Genomic DNA, 19,743 nt, shown 5'->3' with positions numbered 1-19,743 from the left:
TGGATCTATCAGTGACATTAGTCTGATCTTATCTGAGTCAGACCAAGCTGAAACTGACTTTGAAGAAATTCATGAACATTATATTTCGCAGATTAGCACTCTAAAACTCCCCACAGAAAAATTGAAAGGAACCTCTGGTCCTACCGGGTTTGCTTCACCAAAGATTCACCAAGAAACTCTCAAGATAACTGAAGATAACACAGATATAGATAAAAACAATGAAGTCTTACAGAAGTGTCTTGATGAATTTGAAGTCCCGCTCTTCAAAGAATTCCATGGTCATCCCAAGAGCCCATGGGGCCATAACGTGAACATGGGCTATGATCCATTTACATCAAGCGATGGAAACCCAATAACCCAAATTAATAATGTTGGGTTTCAGGATAACATATACTTCATTGATGATGATGATGTCCTGACAGTAGTATCCACTGTTGCTCCAGCCAAGTACCAACTAATGGATGATAGTAGGAACACTTATATGGCATGTGACTCAACAGAGAGTTCTGATATTCGTAGTTCAATGAGTCCAAACACTGAGAAATGCAGGGCAAAGACGGTCTCTTCCAGCCTTTATCTGCCTATCTATACACGACAAACATCTGACTATGATGAAACGTCTTCCACATCTATAGATTATGACACTTGCGTTCCTGAGAAGTGTTTCTCACCAGCAGAATTTTGGACATTAAATGAGACTTTACCTAGACTGTCATCACCCGAATCTGTCATGTCAATCAGTGATTACAGGGCAATGTCTCCTGACTCTCCTCTCAGCAAAAGGAAGGGTTTTACAGACCTTCCTGTAATGGATGTTAGTTGGGCTCTCTATTCAAGCTCTTATAAATGTACTTCACCCGAACTTAAAATTATTGAAAATGTTACGGATCCCAATCCTGCAAATGTGTGTGATAGTAAGACACAATTTGGTGGAACAGATAAACCTGCAGAGAACTTTGTCTCTCGAGTTGCAGAACACAGTTCATCTCTACCTGATAGTGTTCTTATCCAGCAAGACTTTCCGAGTTTGTCTTCAAACATTCTCCCTTTCAAGTGTTTGCATGAAGAAACTTCCTTCAATAGAAATGCCTTGCTTGGTTTAGCCACAATTAATCGTGAATATGAGTTGTCAGATATGGATTGGCGTCCCTCTTCACCACAATCTCAGACTTCTCAGCACAGCTTCTCATTCCTTGAGCTCTTGCACTCTGAATCGACCCGTTCCCAACTTATGAGTCAGAATTGTGATTATTTTTTACAGTATTCAGGCGATACTCAACCCTTACCTCAAATGACACAAGACCCAACAGAACCAACCAATGTAAGATCTTTCGAAATAAAATTGTCCTTAGGTCGTATTTATCCACAAGATGATAATTCCAAAACGTCAAATGCCTTTTTGTCACAAGATGTAGCACATTCAAGAGAAAAATCAGATCTCCAGTATTACACAAATGCGTCCGGATCACATAAGACTGAATGTTATGATGAGAACGACCTCAATGCAGAAAAGCCTGAATCACTGCAACGAATCACAGAAGTAATGATTGATGAAGTAGGGAGAGAAAGTGTTAATGGAAAACAAATGTCGATTCAATCTCATCCTCAAGACCTTGAGGAAAGCAAAAATACATGGGAATCCTATCTTGATTATTGGTTTTCCAAGTTCGCACCTCAACCTTGTGCCTTACAACCATCAACATATGACCCCGAGCCTTGTATATCAGATTTAAGAAAAAACACAGTAGAAGATAATCAAAATAAAGATTCTGTAGAATGTAGTTGGATGAAACAATCAACAGAAGTAAATTTTTATTCAGAAAACAAATTACACAGACCATCAATGGAGATGGCTACCAGTTTATCACAAATACAATCAAAGAAACCAGTTATCTTTAACTTGGTGGAAAGACCACAGTACACTTTAGAGTTTCAAAAAGATAAAACAATGACAATATGCAAAGAAACACCTTCCGATGTTGCGGATTTGGTCCAAAGCAAATGGCAAGAATATCCTGTATCATCCTCGACAGAGGTAGCAGTATCAATTATAAATAGTTTTCTATGCTTTGAATCGATTGAACAAGAAAAAGACAAACATTGCAACTTTTTCTTAAACTATAATGGAGATAATGTACAACCAAGAAACGAACACTCAGACCTTTCTCTCAAACATAGTTTTGAAAACAGCGAACCAAAAATACACTACTCCTGTTCTTCAGAAAAAGAAACTTTCAGAAAAGAAACTGAAGTTTCTTTAATTTTGGGCCAGCCTCAGTCATGCGCCCGACCTTTTACATATGCAGATGTCGTCCGTGGCTTCACACGAGAAAAAACAGCAGATGCCATGGCGTTTGAGTCCAGGGCTATATTAATGATGACTGATTCCTTTGATGAGTTTTCTGACTCCTCCACAACTGAGTTGGCCATCGGGGAGAGACCAGATTCTCCAGAGTCTGTAGCGTCTCTCTGTGAACTCACGGCTCTTTCTCCTGATTCACCTGTTCCACAATTTGACATAGCCCAAATCAAGAATCAATGCATTGACCGAAGGTCATACACACCCCAGTCAAGTGTCTCAGATTGGGAGGGTCATGATATCTGTCTCACCAATCTATTTGATGAGACCAGACCACTTTCTCCACAGTCTGTTTCATCAGACATGGAACTAGATCTCCTATTTAGTAACAGAGCATTGTCTCCAGATTCTGTTTCTTCAGATCTAGACACTGCACTTTTTAAGAACTGGCTGCTGGACTTTAGAGCATCGTCCCCAGAATCTGTAGCATCAGTTAAGGAATGTTTATATAGTCCCAACCTACAACATTGTAACTATTACTTAAGGTATTCCGAGGATAGGCCAGTTTCACCACTCTCATCTTTGTCTGATGTAGAGTATTCAGAACTACGTATCAAGGATCTCTTTGACGACAGCAGGCCAGAATCACCAGATTCTGTATCGTCAGAAAATTTAAGAATAGAAACTAAAGGATCTTTAATTTTAGGCCAACCTCAGTCAAGTGCAGGACCTTTTACATATGCAGATGTTGTCCGTGGCCTTACACGAGAAAAACCAGCAGATGCCACGGCGTTTGAGTCCAGGCCGATATTACTAATGACTGATTCCTTTGATGAGTTTTCTGATTCCTCCACAACTGAGTTGGACATCGGGGAAAGACCATATTCTCCAGAGTCTGTAGCGTCTCTCTGTGAACTCACTGCTCTTTCACCTGACTCACCTGTTCCACAATTTGACATAGCCCAAATTGACAATCAAGGCCAATGCATTGACCAAAGGTCATACACACCCCAGTCAAGTGTTTCAGATTGGGAGGGTCGTGATTTCTGTCTTCCCAATCTTTTTGATGAGACCAGACCACTTTCACCTCAGTCTGTTTCATCAGACATGGAACTAGATTTCTTATTTAGTAACAGAGCATTGTCTCCAGATTCTGTGTCTTCAGATCTGGACACTGCACTTCTTAGAGACTGGCTGCTGGACTTTAGAGCATCCTCCCCAGAATCTGTGGCATCAGTTGAGAGATGTTCATATAATCCCAACCTGCAACATTGTAACTATTACTTAAGGTATTCCGAGGATAGGCCAGATTCCTCACAGTCATCTTTGTCTGATGTAGCGTATTCAGAACTGTGTATCAAGGATCTCTTTGACTACAGCAGGCCAGAATCACCAGATTCGGTATCGTCAGAAAATTTCAGAACAGAAGCTAAAGTATCTTTAATTTTAGGCCAACCTCAGTCAAGTGCGGGACCTTTTACATATGCAGATGTTGTCCGTGGCCTTATACGAGAAAAACCAGCAGATGCCACGACGTTTGAGTCCAGGCCTATATTACGAATGACTGATTCCTTTGATGAGTTTTCTGACTCCTCCACAACTGAGTTGGCGATCGGGGAGAGACCATATTCTCCAGAGTCTGTAGCATCTCTTTGTGAACTCACGGCTCTTTCTCCTGACTCACCCGTTCCACAATTTGACATAGCCCAAATTGACAATCAAGGCCTATGCATTGACCAAAGGTCATACACGCCCCAGTCAAGTGTTTCAGATTGGGAGGGTCGTGATTTCTGCCTCACCAATCTTTTTGATGAGACCAGACAACTTTCACCACAATCTGTTTCATCAGACATGGAACTAGATCTCTTATTTAGCAAAAGAGCGTTGTCTCCAGATTCTGTGTCATCAGATCTGGACACTGCACTTCTTAGGGACTGGCTGCTGGACTTCAGAGCATCCTCCCCAGAATCTGTGGGATCAGTTAAGAAATGTTTATATGGTCCTGACCTACAACATTGTAACTATTACTTAAGGTATTCCGAGGAAAGGCCAGATTCCTCGCTGTCATCTTTGTCTGATGTTGAGTATTCAGAACTATGTATCAGGGATCTATTTGATGACAGCAGGCCAAAATCACCAGATTCACTATCGTCAGAAAATTTTAGAACAGAAACTAAGGTTTCTTTAATCATAGACCAGCCTCAGTCATGTGCAGGACCTTTTACATATGCAGATGTCGTCCGTGGCTTCACACAAGAAAAACCAGCAGATGCCACGGAGTTTGAGTCCAGGCCTATATTACTAATGACTGATTCCTTTGATGAGTTGTCTGACTTCTCCACAACTGAGTTGGCCATCGAGGAGAGACCATATTCTCCAGAGTCTTTAGCATCCCTCTGTGAACTCACGTCTCTTTCTCCTGACTCACCTGTTCCACAATTTGACATAGCCCAAATTGAGAATCATGGCATTGACCGAAGGTCATACACACCCCAGTCAAGTGTTTCAGATTGGGAGGGTCGTGATTTGTGTCTCACCAATCTTTTTAATGAGACCAGACCACTTTCACCACAATCTGTTTCATCACACATGGAACTAGATCTCCTATGTAGTCACAGAGCATTGTCTCCAGATTCTGTTTCTTCAGATCTGGACACTGCACTTCTTAGAGACTGGCTGTTGGACTTTAGAGCATCCTCCCCAGAATCTGTGGCATCAGTTAAGAAATGTTCATATAGTCCCAACCTACAACATTGTAACTATTACTTAAGGTATTCAGAGGATAGGCCAGTTTCACCGCTGTCATCTTTGTCTGATGTCGAGTATTCAGAACTATGTATCAAGGATCTCTTTGATGACAGCAGGCCAGAATCACCAGATTCGATATCGTCAGAAAATTTCAGAACAGAAACTAAGGTTTCTTTAATCATAGACCAGCCTCAGTCATGTGTACGACCGTTTACATATGCAGATGTGGTCCGTGGCTTCACACAAGAAAAACCAGCAGATGGCACGGTGTTTGAGTCCAGGCCTATATTACTAATGACTGATTTCTTTGATGAGTTTTCTGATTCCTCAACAACTGAGTTGGACATCGGGGAGAGACCATATTCTCCAGAGTCTATAGCGTCTCTCTCTGAACTCACGGCTCTTTCACCTGACTCACCTGTTCCACAATTTGACATAGCCCAAATTGAAAATCATGGCATTTACCAAAGGTCATACACACCCCAGTCAAGTGTTTCAGATTGGGAGGGTTGCGATTTCTTCCTCATCAACCTATTTGATGAGACCAGACCACTTTCTCCACAATCTATTTCATCAGACATGGAACTAGAGCTCTTATTTAGTAACAGACCGTTGTCTCCAGATTCTGTTTCTTCAGATCTGGACACTGCACTTCTTAGAGACTGGCTGCTGGACTTTAGAGCATCCTCCCCAGAATCTGTGGCATCAGTTAAGATATGTTCATATAGTCTCGACCTACAACATTGTGACTATTACTTAAGGTATTCCGAGGATAGGCCAGATTCCTCGCTGTCATCTTTGTCTGATATCGAGTATTCAGAACTATGTATCAAGGATCTATTTGATGAAAGCAGGCCAGAATCACCAGATTCGGTATCGTCAGAAAATTTCAGAACAGAAACTAAAGTTTCTTTACTTTTAGGCCAGCCTCAGTCATGTGCACGACGTTTTACATATGCAGATGTTGTCCGTGGCCTTACACGAGAAAAACCAGCAGATGCCACGGTGTTTGAGTCCAGGCCTATATTACTAATGAATGATTCCTTTGATGAGTTTTCTGATTCCTCCACAACTGAGTTGGCGATCGGGGAGAGACCATATTCTCCAGAGTCTGTAGCATCTCTTTGTGAACTCACGGCTCTTTCTCCTGACTCACCTGTTCCACAATTTGACATAGCCCAAATTGAAAATCAAGGCCTATCCATTGACCAAAGGTCATACACACCCCAGTCAAGTGTTTCAGATTGGGAGGGTCGTGATTTGTGTCTCACCAATCTTTTTGATGAGACCAGACCACATTCACCACAATCTGTTTCATCAGACATAGAACTACATCTCCTATTTAGTAACAGAGCGTTGTCTCCAGATTCTGTTTCTTCAGATCTGGACACTGCACTTCTTAGAGACTGGCTTCTGGACTTTAGAGCATCCTCCCCAGAATCTCTGGCATCAGTAAAGAAATGTTTATATAGTCCCAACCTACAACATTGTAACTATTACTTAAGGTATTCCGAGGATAGGCCAGATTCCTCGCTGTCATCTTTGTCTGATGTCGAGTATTCAGAACTAAGTATCAAGGATCTCTTTGATGACAGTCGACCAGAATCACCAGATTCGATATCGTCAGAAAATTTCAGAACAGAAAATACAATTTCTTTAATGTTTGGCCAGCCTCAGTCATGTGCACGACCTTTTACATATGCAGATGTCGTCCGTGGCTTCACACAAGAAAAACCAGCAAATGCCACGGCGTTTGAGTCCAGGCCTATATTACTAATGACTGATTCCTTTGGTGAGTTTTCTGATTCCTCCACAACTGAGTTGGACATCGGGGAAAGACCCTATTCTCCAGAGTCTATAGCCTCTCTGTGTGAACTCACAGCTCTTTCACCTGACTCACCTGTTCCACAATTTGACATAGCTCAAATTGACAATCAAGGCCAATGCATTGACCAAAGGTCATACACACCTCAGTCAAGTGTTTCAGATTGGGAGGGTTGCAATTTCTTTCTCATCAACCTATTTGATGAGACCAGACCACTTTCTCCACAATCTGTTTCATCAGACATGGAACGAGATCTCTTATTTAGTAACAGAGCGTTGTCTCCAGATTCTGTTTCTTCAGATCTGGACACTGCACTTCTTAGAGACTGGCTGCTGGACTTTAGAGCATCCTCCCCAGAATCTGTGGCATCAGTTAAGAAATGTTCATATAGTCCCGACCTACAACATTGTGACTATTACTTAAGGTATTCCGAGGATAGGCCAGATTCCTCGCTGTCATCTTTGTCTGATGTCGAGTATTCAGAACTAAGTATCAAGGATCTCTTTGATGACAGTAGACCAGAATCACCAGATTCGATATCGTCAGAAAATTTCAAAACAGAAAATAAAGTTTCTTTAATGTTTGGCCAGCCTCAGTCATGTGCACGACCTTTTACATATGCAGATGTTGTCCGTGGTTTCACACAAGAAAAACCAGCAGATGCCACAGCGTTTGAGTCCAGGCCGATATTACTATTGACTAATTCCTTTGATGAGTTTTCTGATTCCTCCACAACTGAGTTGGACATCGGGGAAAGACCATATTCTCCAGAGTCTGTAGCCTCTCTGTGTGAACTCACAGCTCTTTCTCCTGACTCGCCTGTTCCACAATTTGACATAGCCCAAATTGAGAATCAAGGCCAATGCATTGACCAAAGGTCATACACACCCCAGTCAAGTGTTTCAGATTGGGAGGGTCGTGATTTCTGTCTCACCAATCTATTTGATGAGACCAGACCACTTTCTCCACAGTCTGTTTCATCAGACATGGAACTAGATCTCTTATTTAGTAACAGAGCATTGTCTCCAGATTCTGTTTCTTCAGATCTCGACACTGCATTTCTTAGAGACTGGCTGCTGGACTTTAGAGCATCCTCCCCAGAATCTGTGGCATCAGTTGAGAAATGTTCATATTGTCCCGACCTGCAACATTGTAACTATTACTTAAGGTATTCCGAGGATAGGCCAGATTCCTCACTGTCATCTTTGTCTGATGTAGCGTATTCAGAACTATGTATCAAGGATCTCTTTGATGACAGCAGGCCAGAATCACCAGATTCGGTATCGTCAGAAAATTTAAGAATAGAAACTAAAGTATCTTTAATTTTAGGCCAACCTCAGTCAAGTGCAGGACCTTTTACATATGCAGATGTTGTCCGTGGCCTTACACGAGAAAAACCAGCAGATGCCACGGCGTTTGAGTCCAGGCCTATCTTACTCATGACTGATTCCTTTGATGAGTTTTCTGAATCCTCCACAACTGAGTTGGACATCGGGGAAAGACCATATTCTCCAGAGTCTGTTGCGTCTCTCTGTGAACTCACTGCTCTTTCACCTGACTCACCTGTTCCACAATTTGACATAGCCCAAATTGACAATCAAGGCCTATGCATTGACCAAAGGTCATACACGCCCCAGTCAAGTGTTTCAGATTGGGAGGGTCGTGATTTCTGCCTCACCAATCTTTTTGATGAGACCAGACCACTTTCACCACAATCTGTTTCATCAGACATGGAACTAGATCTCTTATTTAGCAAAAGAGCGTTGTCTCCAGATTCTGTGTCATCAGATCTGGACACTGCACTTCTTAGGGACTGGCTGCTGGACTTCAGAGCATCCTCCCCAGAATCTGTGTTATCAGTTAAGAAATGTTTATATGGTCCTGACCTACAACATTGTAACTATTACTTAAGGTATTCCGAGGATAGGCCAGATTCCTCGCTGTCATCTTTGTCTGATGTTGAGTATTCAGAACTATGTATCAGGGATCTATTTGATGACAGCAGGCCAGAATCACCAGATTCAGTATCGTCAGAAAATTTTAGAACAGAAACAAAGGTTTCTTTAATCATAGACCAGCCTCAGTCATGTGCAGGACCTTTTACATATGCAGATGTGGTCCGTGGCTTCACACAAGAAAAACCAGCAGATTGCACGGTGTTTGAGTCCAGGCCTATATTACTAATGACTGATTTCTTTGATGAGTTTTCTGATTCCTCCACAACTGAGTTGGACATCGGGGAGAGACCATATTCTCCAGAGTCTATAGCGTCTCTCTCTCAACTCACGGCTCTTTCTCCTGACTCACCTGTTCCACAATTTGCCATAGCCCAAATTGAAAATCATGGCATTTACCAAAGGTCATACACACCCCAGTCAAGTGTTTCAGATTGGGAGAGTCGCGATTTCTTCCTCATCAACCTATTTGATGAGACCAGACCACTTTCTCCACAATCTGTTTCATCAGACATGGAACTAGATCTCTTAGTTAGTAACAGAGCATTGTCTCCAGATTCTGTTTCTTCAGATCTGGACACTGCACTTCTTAGAGACTGGCTGCTGGACTTTAGAGCATCCTCCCCAGAATCTGTGGCATCAGTTGAGAAATGTTCATATAGTCCCAACCTACAACATTGTAACTATTACTTAAGGTATTCCGAGGATAGGCCAGTTTCCCCGCTGTCATCTTTGTCTGATGTCGAGTATTCAGAACTATGTATCCAGGATCTATATGATGACAGCAGGCCAGAATCACCAGATTCTGTATCGTTTGAAAATTTCAGAACAGAAACTAAAGTTTCTTTAATGTCAGGCCAGCCTCAGTCATGTGCACGACTGTTTACATATGCAGATGTCGTCCGTGGCTTCACACAAGAAAAAACAGCAAATGTCATTTATAATTTCACGGCGTTTGAGTCGAGGCCTATATTACTAATGACTGATTCCTTTGATGAGTTTTCTGACTCCTCCACAACTGAGTTGGACATTGGGGAGAGACCATATTCTCCAGATTCTTTAGCGTCTCTCTGTGAACTCACAGCTCTTTCTCCTGACTCGCCTGTTCCACAATTTAACATAGCCCAAATTGAGAATCAAGGCCAATGCATTGACCAAAGGTCATACACACCCCAGTCAAGTGTTTCAGATTGGGAGGGTCGTGATTTCTGTCTCACCAATCTATTTGATGAGACCAGACCACTTTCTCCACAGTCTGTTTCATCAGACATGGAACTAGATCTCTTATTTAGTAACAGAGCATTGTCTCCAGATTCTGTTTCTTCAGATCTCGACACTGCATTTCTTAGAGACTGGCTGCTGGACTTTAGAGCATCCTCCCCAGAATCTGTGGCATCAGTTGAGAAATGTTCATATTGTCCCGACCTGCAACATTGTAACTATTACTTAAGGTATTCCGAGGATAGGCCAGATTCCTCACTGTCATCTTTGTCTGATGTAGCGTATTCAGAACTATGTATCAAGGATCTATTTGATGACAGCACGCCAGAATCACCAGATTCAGTATCGTCAGAAAATTTCAGAACAGAAGCTAAAGTTTCTTTAGTGTTAGGCCAGCCTCTGTCATGTGCAAGACCTTTTACATATGCAGATGTGGTCCGTGGCTTCACACAAGAAAAACCATCAGATGCCACGTCGCCTGAGTCCAGGCCTATATTACAAATGACTGATTCCTTTGATGAATTTTCTGACTCCTCCACAACTGAGTTGGCCATCCGGGAGAGACCATATTCTCCAGAGTCTGTGGCATCTCTTTGTGAACTCACGGCTCTTTCTCCTGACTCACCTGTTCCACAATTTGATATAGCCCAAATTGACAATCAAGGCCTATGCATTGACCAAAGGTCATACACACCCCAGTCAAATGTTTCAGATTGGGAGGGTCGTGATTTCTGCCTCACCAATCTTTTTGATGAGACCAGACCACTTTCACCACAATCTGTTTCATCAGACATGGAACTAGATCTCTTATTTAGCAAAAGAGCATTGTCTCCAGATTCTGTTTCTTCAGATCTGGACACTGCACTTCTTAGGGACTGGCTGCTGGACTTTAGAGCGTCCTCCCCAGAATCTGTGGCATCAGTTAAGAAATGTTTATATAGTCCCGACCTACAAAATTGTAACTATTACTTAAGGTATTCCGAGGATAGGCCAGTTTCCCAGCTGTCATCATTGTCTGATGTCGAGTATTCAGAACTGTGCATCAAGGATCTCTTTGATGACAGCAGACCAGAATCACCAGATTCAGTATCATCAGAAAATTTCAGAAAAGAAACTAAAGTTTCTTTAATGTCAGGCCAGCCTCAGTCATGTGCACGACCTTTGACATATGCAGATGTCGTCCGTCGCTTCACACAAGAAAAACCAGCAGATTCAATGTATAATGTCACGGCGTTTGAGTCCAGGCCTATATTACTAATGACTGATTCCTTTGATGAGTTTTCTGACTCCTCCACTACTGAGCTGGACATTGGGGAAAGACCATATTCTCCAGAGTCTGTAGGGTCTCTCTGTGAACTTACGGCACTTTCCCCTGACTCACCTGTTCCACAATTTAACATAGCCCAAATTAAGGATCATGGCATTTACCAAAGGTCATACACACCCCAGTCAAGTGTCTCAGATTGGGAGGGTTGTGATTTCTGTCTCACCAATCTATTTGATGAGACCAGACCACTTTCTCCAAAATCTGTTTCATCAGACATGGAACTAGATCTCTTATTTATTAACAATGCGTTGTCTCCAGATTCGGTTTCTTCAGCGCTAGACACGTCGCTACAGCGAGTCCTGTTGGACTTTAAAGCATCCTCCCCAGATTCTGCGGCATCAGTTGAGGAATTTTCATTTTGTTCTGATATGATGTTTTATCAAAACAATAGACAACATTGTAATTATTACTTAAGGTATTCTGAAGATCGACCAGTTCCTCTTCCATCAACATTATCATATGCTGAGTCTTCAGAACTTTGTCTTAAGTATTTTTCTGATGACAGTAGTGTCATAAATGCAGATCAATGTCAGTTCCATCGAAGTACTTTTACGCCTGCAAATGTGTCATCTATGTCCCCAGTATTTAAAGACCTCCATCCTTATAAAAAATTAATTTCACCTTTGTTAGATCCCCTTTATAAGGGAAACTGTTCCTCTTTCAATATGTTTTTAAATTTAGATGAAGAACAAAAGTCTAATTATGATCCTCAACCAGCCGCTTCCTTTTTAGTTGTAGAAGAGCCAAGTAAGTTATCTCTGTGTAGTTTTACCACTATGAACACTAATCTTCCAATCCAGCAATCCACCTGCTTCACTGACAATTTCACGACTCAAAGCTGTCCTTCAGACTGTCAGATCTTACCATCTTCTTACCAGTTATTACCAGTTTCATTAGATGCATCTGTATTGGATCAAAAGTTTGTGGGTCAATGTCATGATGAAATCAAACCAGATTCATCTAAACCTGTCCTTGACGTTGAAACACAAAATTTAACACCCCATCAAAATCTGGATAACCAGTCATTTATTGACCCCTGTTTGTCAGAGTTAAGACCATCTGTCCCTGAAATTCTGGATTCAGAAGAATGTTTAAAACAACAGTCTGAAAAATATCTCATTGATCAAAGTGTAGACACAGACCCAAGACCTTTATACAAGCAATTCCACAAGAAATTAACAGCACACATATATGATCCAGTCTATAGGCGAGAACATGTCTGTAACACATTTATGTCAGGTGTAACTGCATTTGATAAAGGCTTTGAAAAGACTTCTGCGCAAAGCAACGATAAATGTTTAACAGCTAATGAGGAGAATCAATTTCTTAAAGAATCTAGTAATTTTGAACTCGTAAACAGCATCAAGCCTCAACCGAATGAGGCCATAGCTGACAATAATCGTCAACCGGAGTTGAGTCACATGCCATCTGTGAAAGAAAACATGGACATTCCTGACGATTTCAAAGTCAAAGAGGCCTTCAGCAAACAAACTCAAACAAGGAACGAAACAATGGAAGAAAGACCACTTTCGATTGTGCATAAAGGGACAACCACTATATCGCCATTAATGATGATATACAACCAAGATGTGCCTTTTAAAGACATGACAAGACAGTCAGAAAAAATGGATGAAAGTTCATCTCTGCCGGTAAGACAGCAGAAGGTCTTGTTCTGCAGAGAATGCAGTGTTGCTTCACATAATTCCTAATTTTGGCCGTATACTGTATATTGTTGGAATGAAACTTTTACATCAAGCTTTTACTAATTGCACATAGTGTCCCCACTGTCATGGCGCGTTTGCATTAAAGCAGGAAGAATGGTTTCTTTAGGGGTAGGGGACAACTGTTGTAATTGTTATGAAGTAATGTGTTCAGCATTTTGATGGTGAATGTGATGTTCTCTGCACTGATGTTATAACAGCAGCAGCAATTTACAGGGGCTCCTTGGTTTACAATGATCCGACACACGAGGTTCAGACTCGGAGTTTACTAATGCAATTTATTTAGCTTGCACAACGGCGTAAAAAATGTATGTAAGTCTTGTGTTTCTTCATGTTACTGATTGACTATAGTACTTTCTGACTTACGTACAAATTGAGGTTACATCACCGGAGTAGGAACAGAAACCAAAGACCCCCCCAGTAGGTGCATGTCCAGCTTCATTTAATACATATTCCAGATTTTGACACAAGTTCACTTGCGCCCAGCCCTGTAAAATGTCATTGGATTTTCAATGGCATGTTCTAATTCAGCTTACTATTAATAGTCAATGGGAATTTCTCTATCTCCAGTCAATTGATGTGTTTGATTTGGATATAGTTTGTAGTTATACTACTGGAATGATCTACAATAGATGTTAGGGGGCTATAAGTGAATTTTTGCATCCGAGACACCGCTCTGACACCTGGCCTTGAAGAAAAGCATGTTTCATTTGACATTTTTCATCAATCACAAATCATTTTCATTTTTTCCATTCCATCATTTCCTGCAGGTGTCAACATCATCTTCCAAGACAAACTTTTCCCAGCCTAAAGATGAAAAACATCCTGATTTTGAGTGCTTTGCAACAAACATACAGTCAATGCATTGTAATGAAAGCACACACTGTGGAAATATAGAATTACCTACTGCAGATATTTTTTATCAAAGTAAAACACAATCTGAGGTCTCACTGACTACTGAAACTGGCTTACCAAAAACTGCCGACAAAGAAGGTCTCATATCCCTTGAGAAATGTGAAGGGTTCAGCTCAATGGCTAAAGACTCAGCTCAAGATAGTGTTGAGGAGGAAATTATCTCATCGTCAAGCCCCGCACCAACTCTACCAGGTTTTGAATCAACACAACTGGACTATTTGCCGTCAGATCTGGAAGAAATAAAAATGACACAAGATGAAGGGCTCAGCTCCAAAATTCTCTGTCCACGTTCCTCACAACCCAATGACAAAAGCTCTAAGGGCAATCAGATTCATGACTACGAAGAGCTTCAACTTAGATGTCTTAGTGTAAGTGCCAGTATGCAGCAAGATGATACAGACAAGAGTTTTACCTCAGATGTAAGGAAAGCTATTTCCTCCAAAGGTTCTGAAGATGTACCAAGTAATTTGAGCGAAGAATATTTTAAAAGTGATGTTCAGGATCAAGGATCCAAGTCAAAGTTGTTGTCCTCTGAAACAGAGGAACCATCAAGGAAGAGTCTCCAAGATTTATCCAAAGAAACTTCAGAAATGCAGAGCCAAGAAACAGCTACGTTTGCAAGCTTTGAGAAACTGATACCATGCTCCACCTCAGCAAAGTCTGAGATGTCCTCACATGAGATTAGTTCACTGTCTTGTGTACATCATCTGGAAACATCTACCTCTGGAAGACAATTTATTTTTGAAGATCAATTCCAGACTGATGATTATTCAGATGAGGTGGACTTAACAGCTAATTTGGAAGACCTGGACGAATCCCTCGCTTCAGTAGACAACGATGTACCTGATTCCCAACCCAGCTCCATTGAAACAAAAACATTGACTTCATCCACTTCTGATGAGTACACTATCCTCCCTGACTATACAGCAACTTCAACCCACATGCCCCCTGAATATGAAGATGTCTGCATCGATAAACATGGGCCATCTTCTGAATATTCAGATCCAGAGCACTACTATGACTGCATACAAGCTGTGTCAGATTTCTCAGAGACTGAGCCTGATGAACCAGAGTTACCATCTAGTTCAAATAAAAATCAGCTTTGGGATGACCGCAGTTACCCAGAAGAGAAAAAAACTGTGTATAGACACATGTTGTTCTCCTCTGGAAGTGAAGATTATGAAGATGCTTCTGTTCTTCAAGAAGTTGTACCCACTGAGAGTGAAGATGTATTATTCCAATCAGATGCATCTCTTGAAGAATTCACCCTGTGTGACCTGCCCAGCTCTAAATTAAGAGCCTATGATGATAATAATTCTCTGACGAGGGTAAGGCCAGATTTAGTGGACTGTCCTGGCCTTGCAAGCTTTTTTAAAGGCTGATCTTAACCAAACGTTAGAGTTACCTCATAAAGAAAGACTGCTAACCCTCTGGTCATGTTCATGAAATTTTTATAACCCACAGTTTTATTTGAGATTTCTCATTTAACCAGTCCTAACTTTGCATGCATCATTTTCAAAATTGACAGCTTTCATAATCACCCATCAGTTCATGGAGCAAACACGAGAGTTTATTTTTTTTATTATTTTTGTATTTCTTCTTTTGAAAGACTAACAAACTTCTATGTTGTACTGTCCAGAGTATGAAATATAACACATCTCTGGAAAGTACACCATGTTACTTTATTTCTTGCTTGCTTTGCTTACAATTTTTTTATTCAATTGGATGTGTTCTTACATTTAATCGTAATGGATTTTGTTCTACTTGGTCAGGAGATCAACGCAGAGATTGGCTCAATGTCTGAAAGTTCTGATGATGAATTTTTGAGTACCAGAATTGTGCGAAGGAGAGTTGTCATTCAGGTATCCACCCCAACAAGTTTGATGGTGGATGGATGGAGCATGAAGGGTGTGATTTTAACCAAACTAGGTTTTCAGTGTAAAATACCGGTCTAACAGTTTTAGACTAATCAAAGTGGATAAAATATGGTGTATCAAGTGTGCTATTATGGTTAGCGGCGCTTATTTCTTCATTTGCACACATATTTTTCCCTGAGTATGCATTTTGGATTTGCTATCTTTGACGTGCTTTTAAATCTCATATTCCTCAAGTTTCATTCTGGAAATCTGTCTTTCTTTCATTACAGGCTGACGAAATGCCTGACATTCCTACTCAGACTGTGACAGAGGAAAAGTACCAAGATGAAAACGGGCACATCGTTGTCAGAACGGTACGGTTTGATTATCTGTGAAGACTTGGCACATTGAACGGGACATACTTTTAATGGCCATTTCACAGCAGTGTGACAGGAAAATTCTTCTGAGTAGTACAGATCTAGTTATAAGGATCACACAAGTACAATAAAACCTTTTTCCATGAAACTTTTTTGGGGGTACGTGGGCATTGAAGTGCCATTTTGCTTTTGTATTGTGTATTTGAACTGAGAGGAATTTATTTCGAATCATTTAAAAACTTCCCAAAAACTTCTAATTTCAAAGTGAATTTTGCACCTTTCACAGGTTACTCGAAAGATTATTCGCAAGTGTGTTTCCTCGGATGGTGTGGAGCGGGAGGAGGTCTCAATAGAGGGGTCCCCCCAGAGGTCCATTAGTGTCACAGAGGGAGACGGATACTCAAAAGTGGTGAAGCGTACTATTCTTAAGAGCGAGGGAGACCATACAGAGGTATGTGTGTATGAGATATGGCATACAATTATTACCAACTTCTCCTTCCCCTGTTACCTCTTCTTGTCTAGTGTGACCCTAGCAGCTACTCCTCATGCCCTTCTCGTGGTAATGATTTTGTGAGTTGGACTTTTGTTACGATGCCCTATGTTTTGTTTCCTAGGTTACTTTTGCTGAGAGTGAGGGTTTCTCAGCATCACAAGCGACTGCTGAGGTGCGTAAAGTCAGTCTAGCGGAAAGAACCACAGTGGTAGAGGGTAAAAGAACAGTGGCACACAAAGGGGACTTGTCTTTGGCTTCTGACCTCCCCTCAGCCGAAGAGGACTTCAACCAGGTTTGTCCCCAGCCCAACACACGCACACACTCTTGTCACATTTGTTTTAAACAAACTGCAGTTGAACAAATCATCAATTGAATGGCAGTCGATAATATGTTGCTTCCTTCAATGCCACCAGGCGCTTGGTTATATTGGGGATTTTACCAGAGCAGAGCTTCCCCATGTGGTTGAAAGTGAAACTGTCAAAGATGATGGAACTGTGATTAGGAGGTGTGTGGGAGCTGGAGCGCATGTGTTTGGTTTTCTTGGTGTGTTCTCACTTTCAGACTAGTGATTGCTGTCTTTAATACTAACACATTGGTCTTGGTCTGAAGTGGGATGTAAGAAGCTATTTTATTCTCATAGAGCTAATGTGTGATTTAAAGAAGCAGGGAAATACTCTTTAACTCTGCTGGAAATTTTCATATTAACTCTAATAATATAAAAGTGAATTTGGTACATTTTTCAACTCTTACATGTGAACCAAAGTTTCCGTCTCTTCAACCGGCAGTTATATCTCTGTCTCGCCGTTATTATTGCATCACTTAGATGGTGGCCAATCAGATTTCTGTGTAAAACTTCTCACATGGTATCTTTGCATGGTATCTAAGGCTTGCTACATTGTGCAGTGATGCAATAACCAGGCTTATAGTTCTTGTGTTCTTTGTTGATAACAGCATTCGCCTAGAATTTTTTTTTTTTTTTGGGAGGACTTAAATGGTTTTGGCGTTTTCCCTGCACAGGGCCCACATGCATAAAGGTCAGACCCTCAGACGGACAGTGGTGCAGGGAGGTGGTCAGCCCAAACAGGTCCTTCTCGAACAAGTGGACGGCCCCACAAAAGGTTCCAGACCGCACGAACTCCAGCAGCATCTGCACCAGCTGTTTCACCACTACTATGAAGAACATCGGGAGGACGACGATAGTGAAGAAGAAGAGAAACAGTAGAATGTGTAACACACTCCCTTGCTACACAAATTATCCTATGCATTTGCCACATGCAATCCCAGCGTGCACCTCAAAGCTACCACGGTCTTCCCATTTAAATTCTGATTATTTGTTTTTATTTTCCCTCCCTTGATGGTGTTACATATTCATTGATTTCTTTGTTCTGATGATGTTTGTTATTTTGCCTTTTTGTGACCAAAGAATATATTTCCTGATCAATTTTAGGTTTTGTGTCAACATAGTCTACGTTTTTTCGTCTTTATTACGTGGTAGAGCAACAAAGACATCAGAAATGCTTCTCCGTTCTAGCCCACACTGGTCTATCCACCTAAAAAAAAATACTCTCCTGAGTGGGTGCTTTAACTAAAAAAACACAAAACAATTCTTCATGCTACACTGCCTCTCACCGCCAGACTTAGCGAGATCTTGGCTAAGACAAGTCTGATTAAACATAAGTGTGTTTATTTAACGACTACTACTGCTGCTGCTTCTGCTGTTGTATTTTTGTGTCGGCTATGTGTAATGTGTCTCTCGGGCATTCTGATCGTATCTAACCTATTCTAGATAATACTGACATCTGTAGCCTAGAAATGATTAATCAATCATGTGAAGTAGGACAGGCATGACTAATCAAAATCTGTCATTATGGTCCTGGATTTGTAGTTTTGTCCATTTATCCTACGTCGCTCCTTCGAATCCTTTTGTATTTTTTGTTTTTCAAACAGACTTTTGTTGGCACTGTGTCCTAAATTATTGATCACGGCTCTTCTGGTATGAATGGTGAGTGTGTGAGGACGTTGTACTGTGAACTGTTGATTCTACTATGTTGTCGGTCCATGCATGAGTCCTTTGGTGTTTGATTAATTTGATTTTTTTTTTCTTCCAAGCACATTTTATGTCTTATTTTAAAGGGTTAAATTGTGTGAGCAGAAAAAGGGGTACAAAGGTGATTAAAATAGCCTTTTGTCTCTTCAGTGACTCCGGTAGATTCTCACTGAGTGTAAAACTTTGAGTCATTTTTTTCTTTTTCTTTTTTTTTGCCAGTGACAAGCTATTTAATGAAAAATAATGGCACATGTTGCTGTTGTAAAGTGATGTTGGTTCTGATGTATTTATTTATTTATGATTAACATGCTCGATTGTGTTGAATGCGTGAAAGTTCTGCATTGGGTGATTACAAAAGGGTTCACTAATTTAAGTACGCAAAGTGTAGAAAGAGATTTATTGTACGCAATCTTTATTTGCACTCCTGAATGTCAGGATGGATCGCCTTCCATGCTTTTAGTGCGCAAGCTGTGTTACAATCAAGTATAACTTTTTGTCTTATTTTTTGTCAGGACACATGGAGTGTACTTGGAAGATTGTGACACAAGCGTAATGAGAACTTTTGAGAGCTTCAATAAACCGATATTCCCGCTCAGAGTATCAGTCCTGTATGGAAATGTTTTTAATTTTTCACTACCACTTCACTGTTTATTTTTTGCGAGAGGAAGAGAAAAAACTCGTGGAAGATCACTGTGACAGGTATAGCATACTTTTAATTAAAGAAATCAGCACCCCCCTTTTTCTGTGATGCAGACAGTTATATACTCATACATATGTATAAACATCTATAAGGGCATGTATTGCTGTTCAAAACTCAAAAAAGATACAAATAAAATGGCTGCAGTGCGTTTGGCTGATAGAGAATAAAAGACTACAAAGTAAGTAACTTTTGGTGCTTGTCTGTTTTCTGTAGATTGCTGGGCCAATACAAAAAAATACAAATCCAATATAATTCCTTT

General features: G+C 40.9%; 1 protein-coding gene across 3 annotated transcripts in view; it reads left to right on the top strand.

Annotated features, from left to right (window-relative positions):
• Positions 1–19,670, top strand: part of LOC148399391 (uncharacterized) — a 62,078-nt gene extending 42,408 nt beyond the window's left edge. Inside the window, exons 1-7 of one of the 3 annotated variants that reach the window (XM_088374831.1) lie at positions 198–13,024; positions 15,784–15,873; positions 16,158–16,241; positions 16,531–16,695; positions 16,859–17,029; positions 17,151–17,242; positions 17,755–19,670. In XM_088374831.1, coding sequence (XP_088230957.1) covers positions 314–13,024; positions 15,784–15,873; positions 16,158–16,241; positions 16,531–16,695; positions 16,859–17,029; positions 17,151–17,242; positions 17,755–17,959 — 13,518 coding nt within the window. In that variant the 5' untranslated portion in view covers positions 198–313 and the 3' untranslated portion in view covers positions 17,960–19,670. Of the gene's footprint in view, positions 1–197; positions 13,025–13,866; positions 15,340–15,783; positions 15,874–16,157; positions 16,242–16,530; positions 16,696–16,858; positions 17,030–17,150; positions 17,243–17,754 lie in introns of those variants that run through there. The other 2 variants (XM_088374830.1, XM_088374832.1) reach the window with 2 other exon arrangements.
• Positions 19,671–19,743: the final 73 nt, after the last annotated feature.

The sequence above is a fragment of the Syngnathus floridae genome, chromosome 4, assembly GCF_059516105.1.
Source record: "Syngnathus floridae isolate MCC-2025c chromosome 4, RoL_Sflo_1.0, whole genome shotgun sequence".
NCBI lineage: Eukaryota > Metazoa > Chordata > Actinopteri > Syngnathiformes > Syngnathidae > Syngnathus > Syngnathus floridae.
The sequence above is the reverse complement of the archived record's forward strand: the minus strand, read 5'-3'. Positions and strand labels throughout refer to the sequence as shown.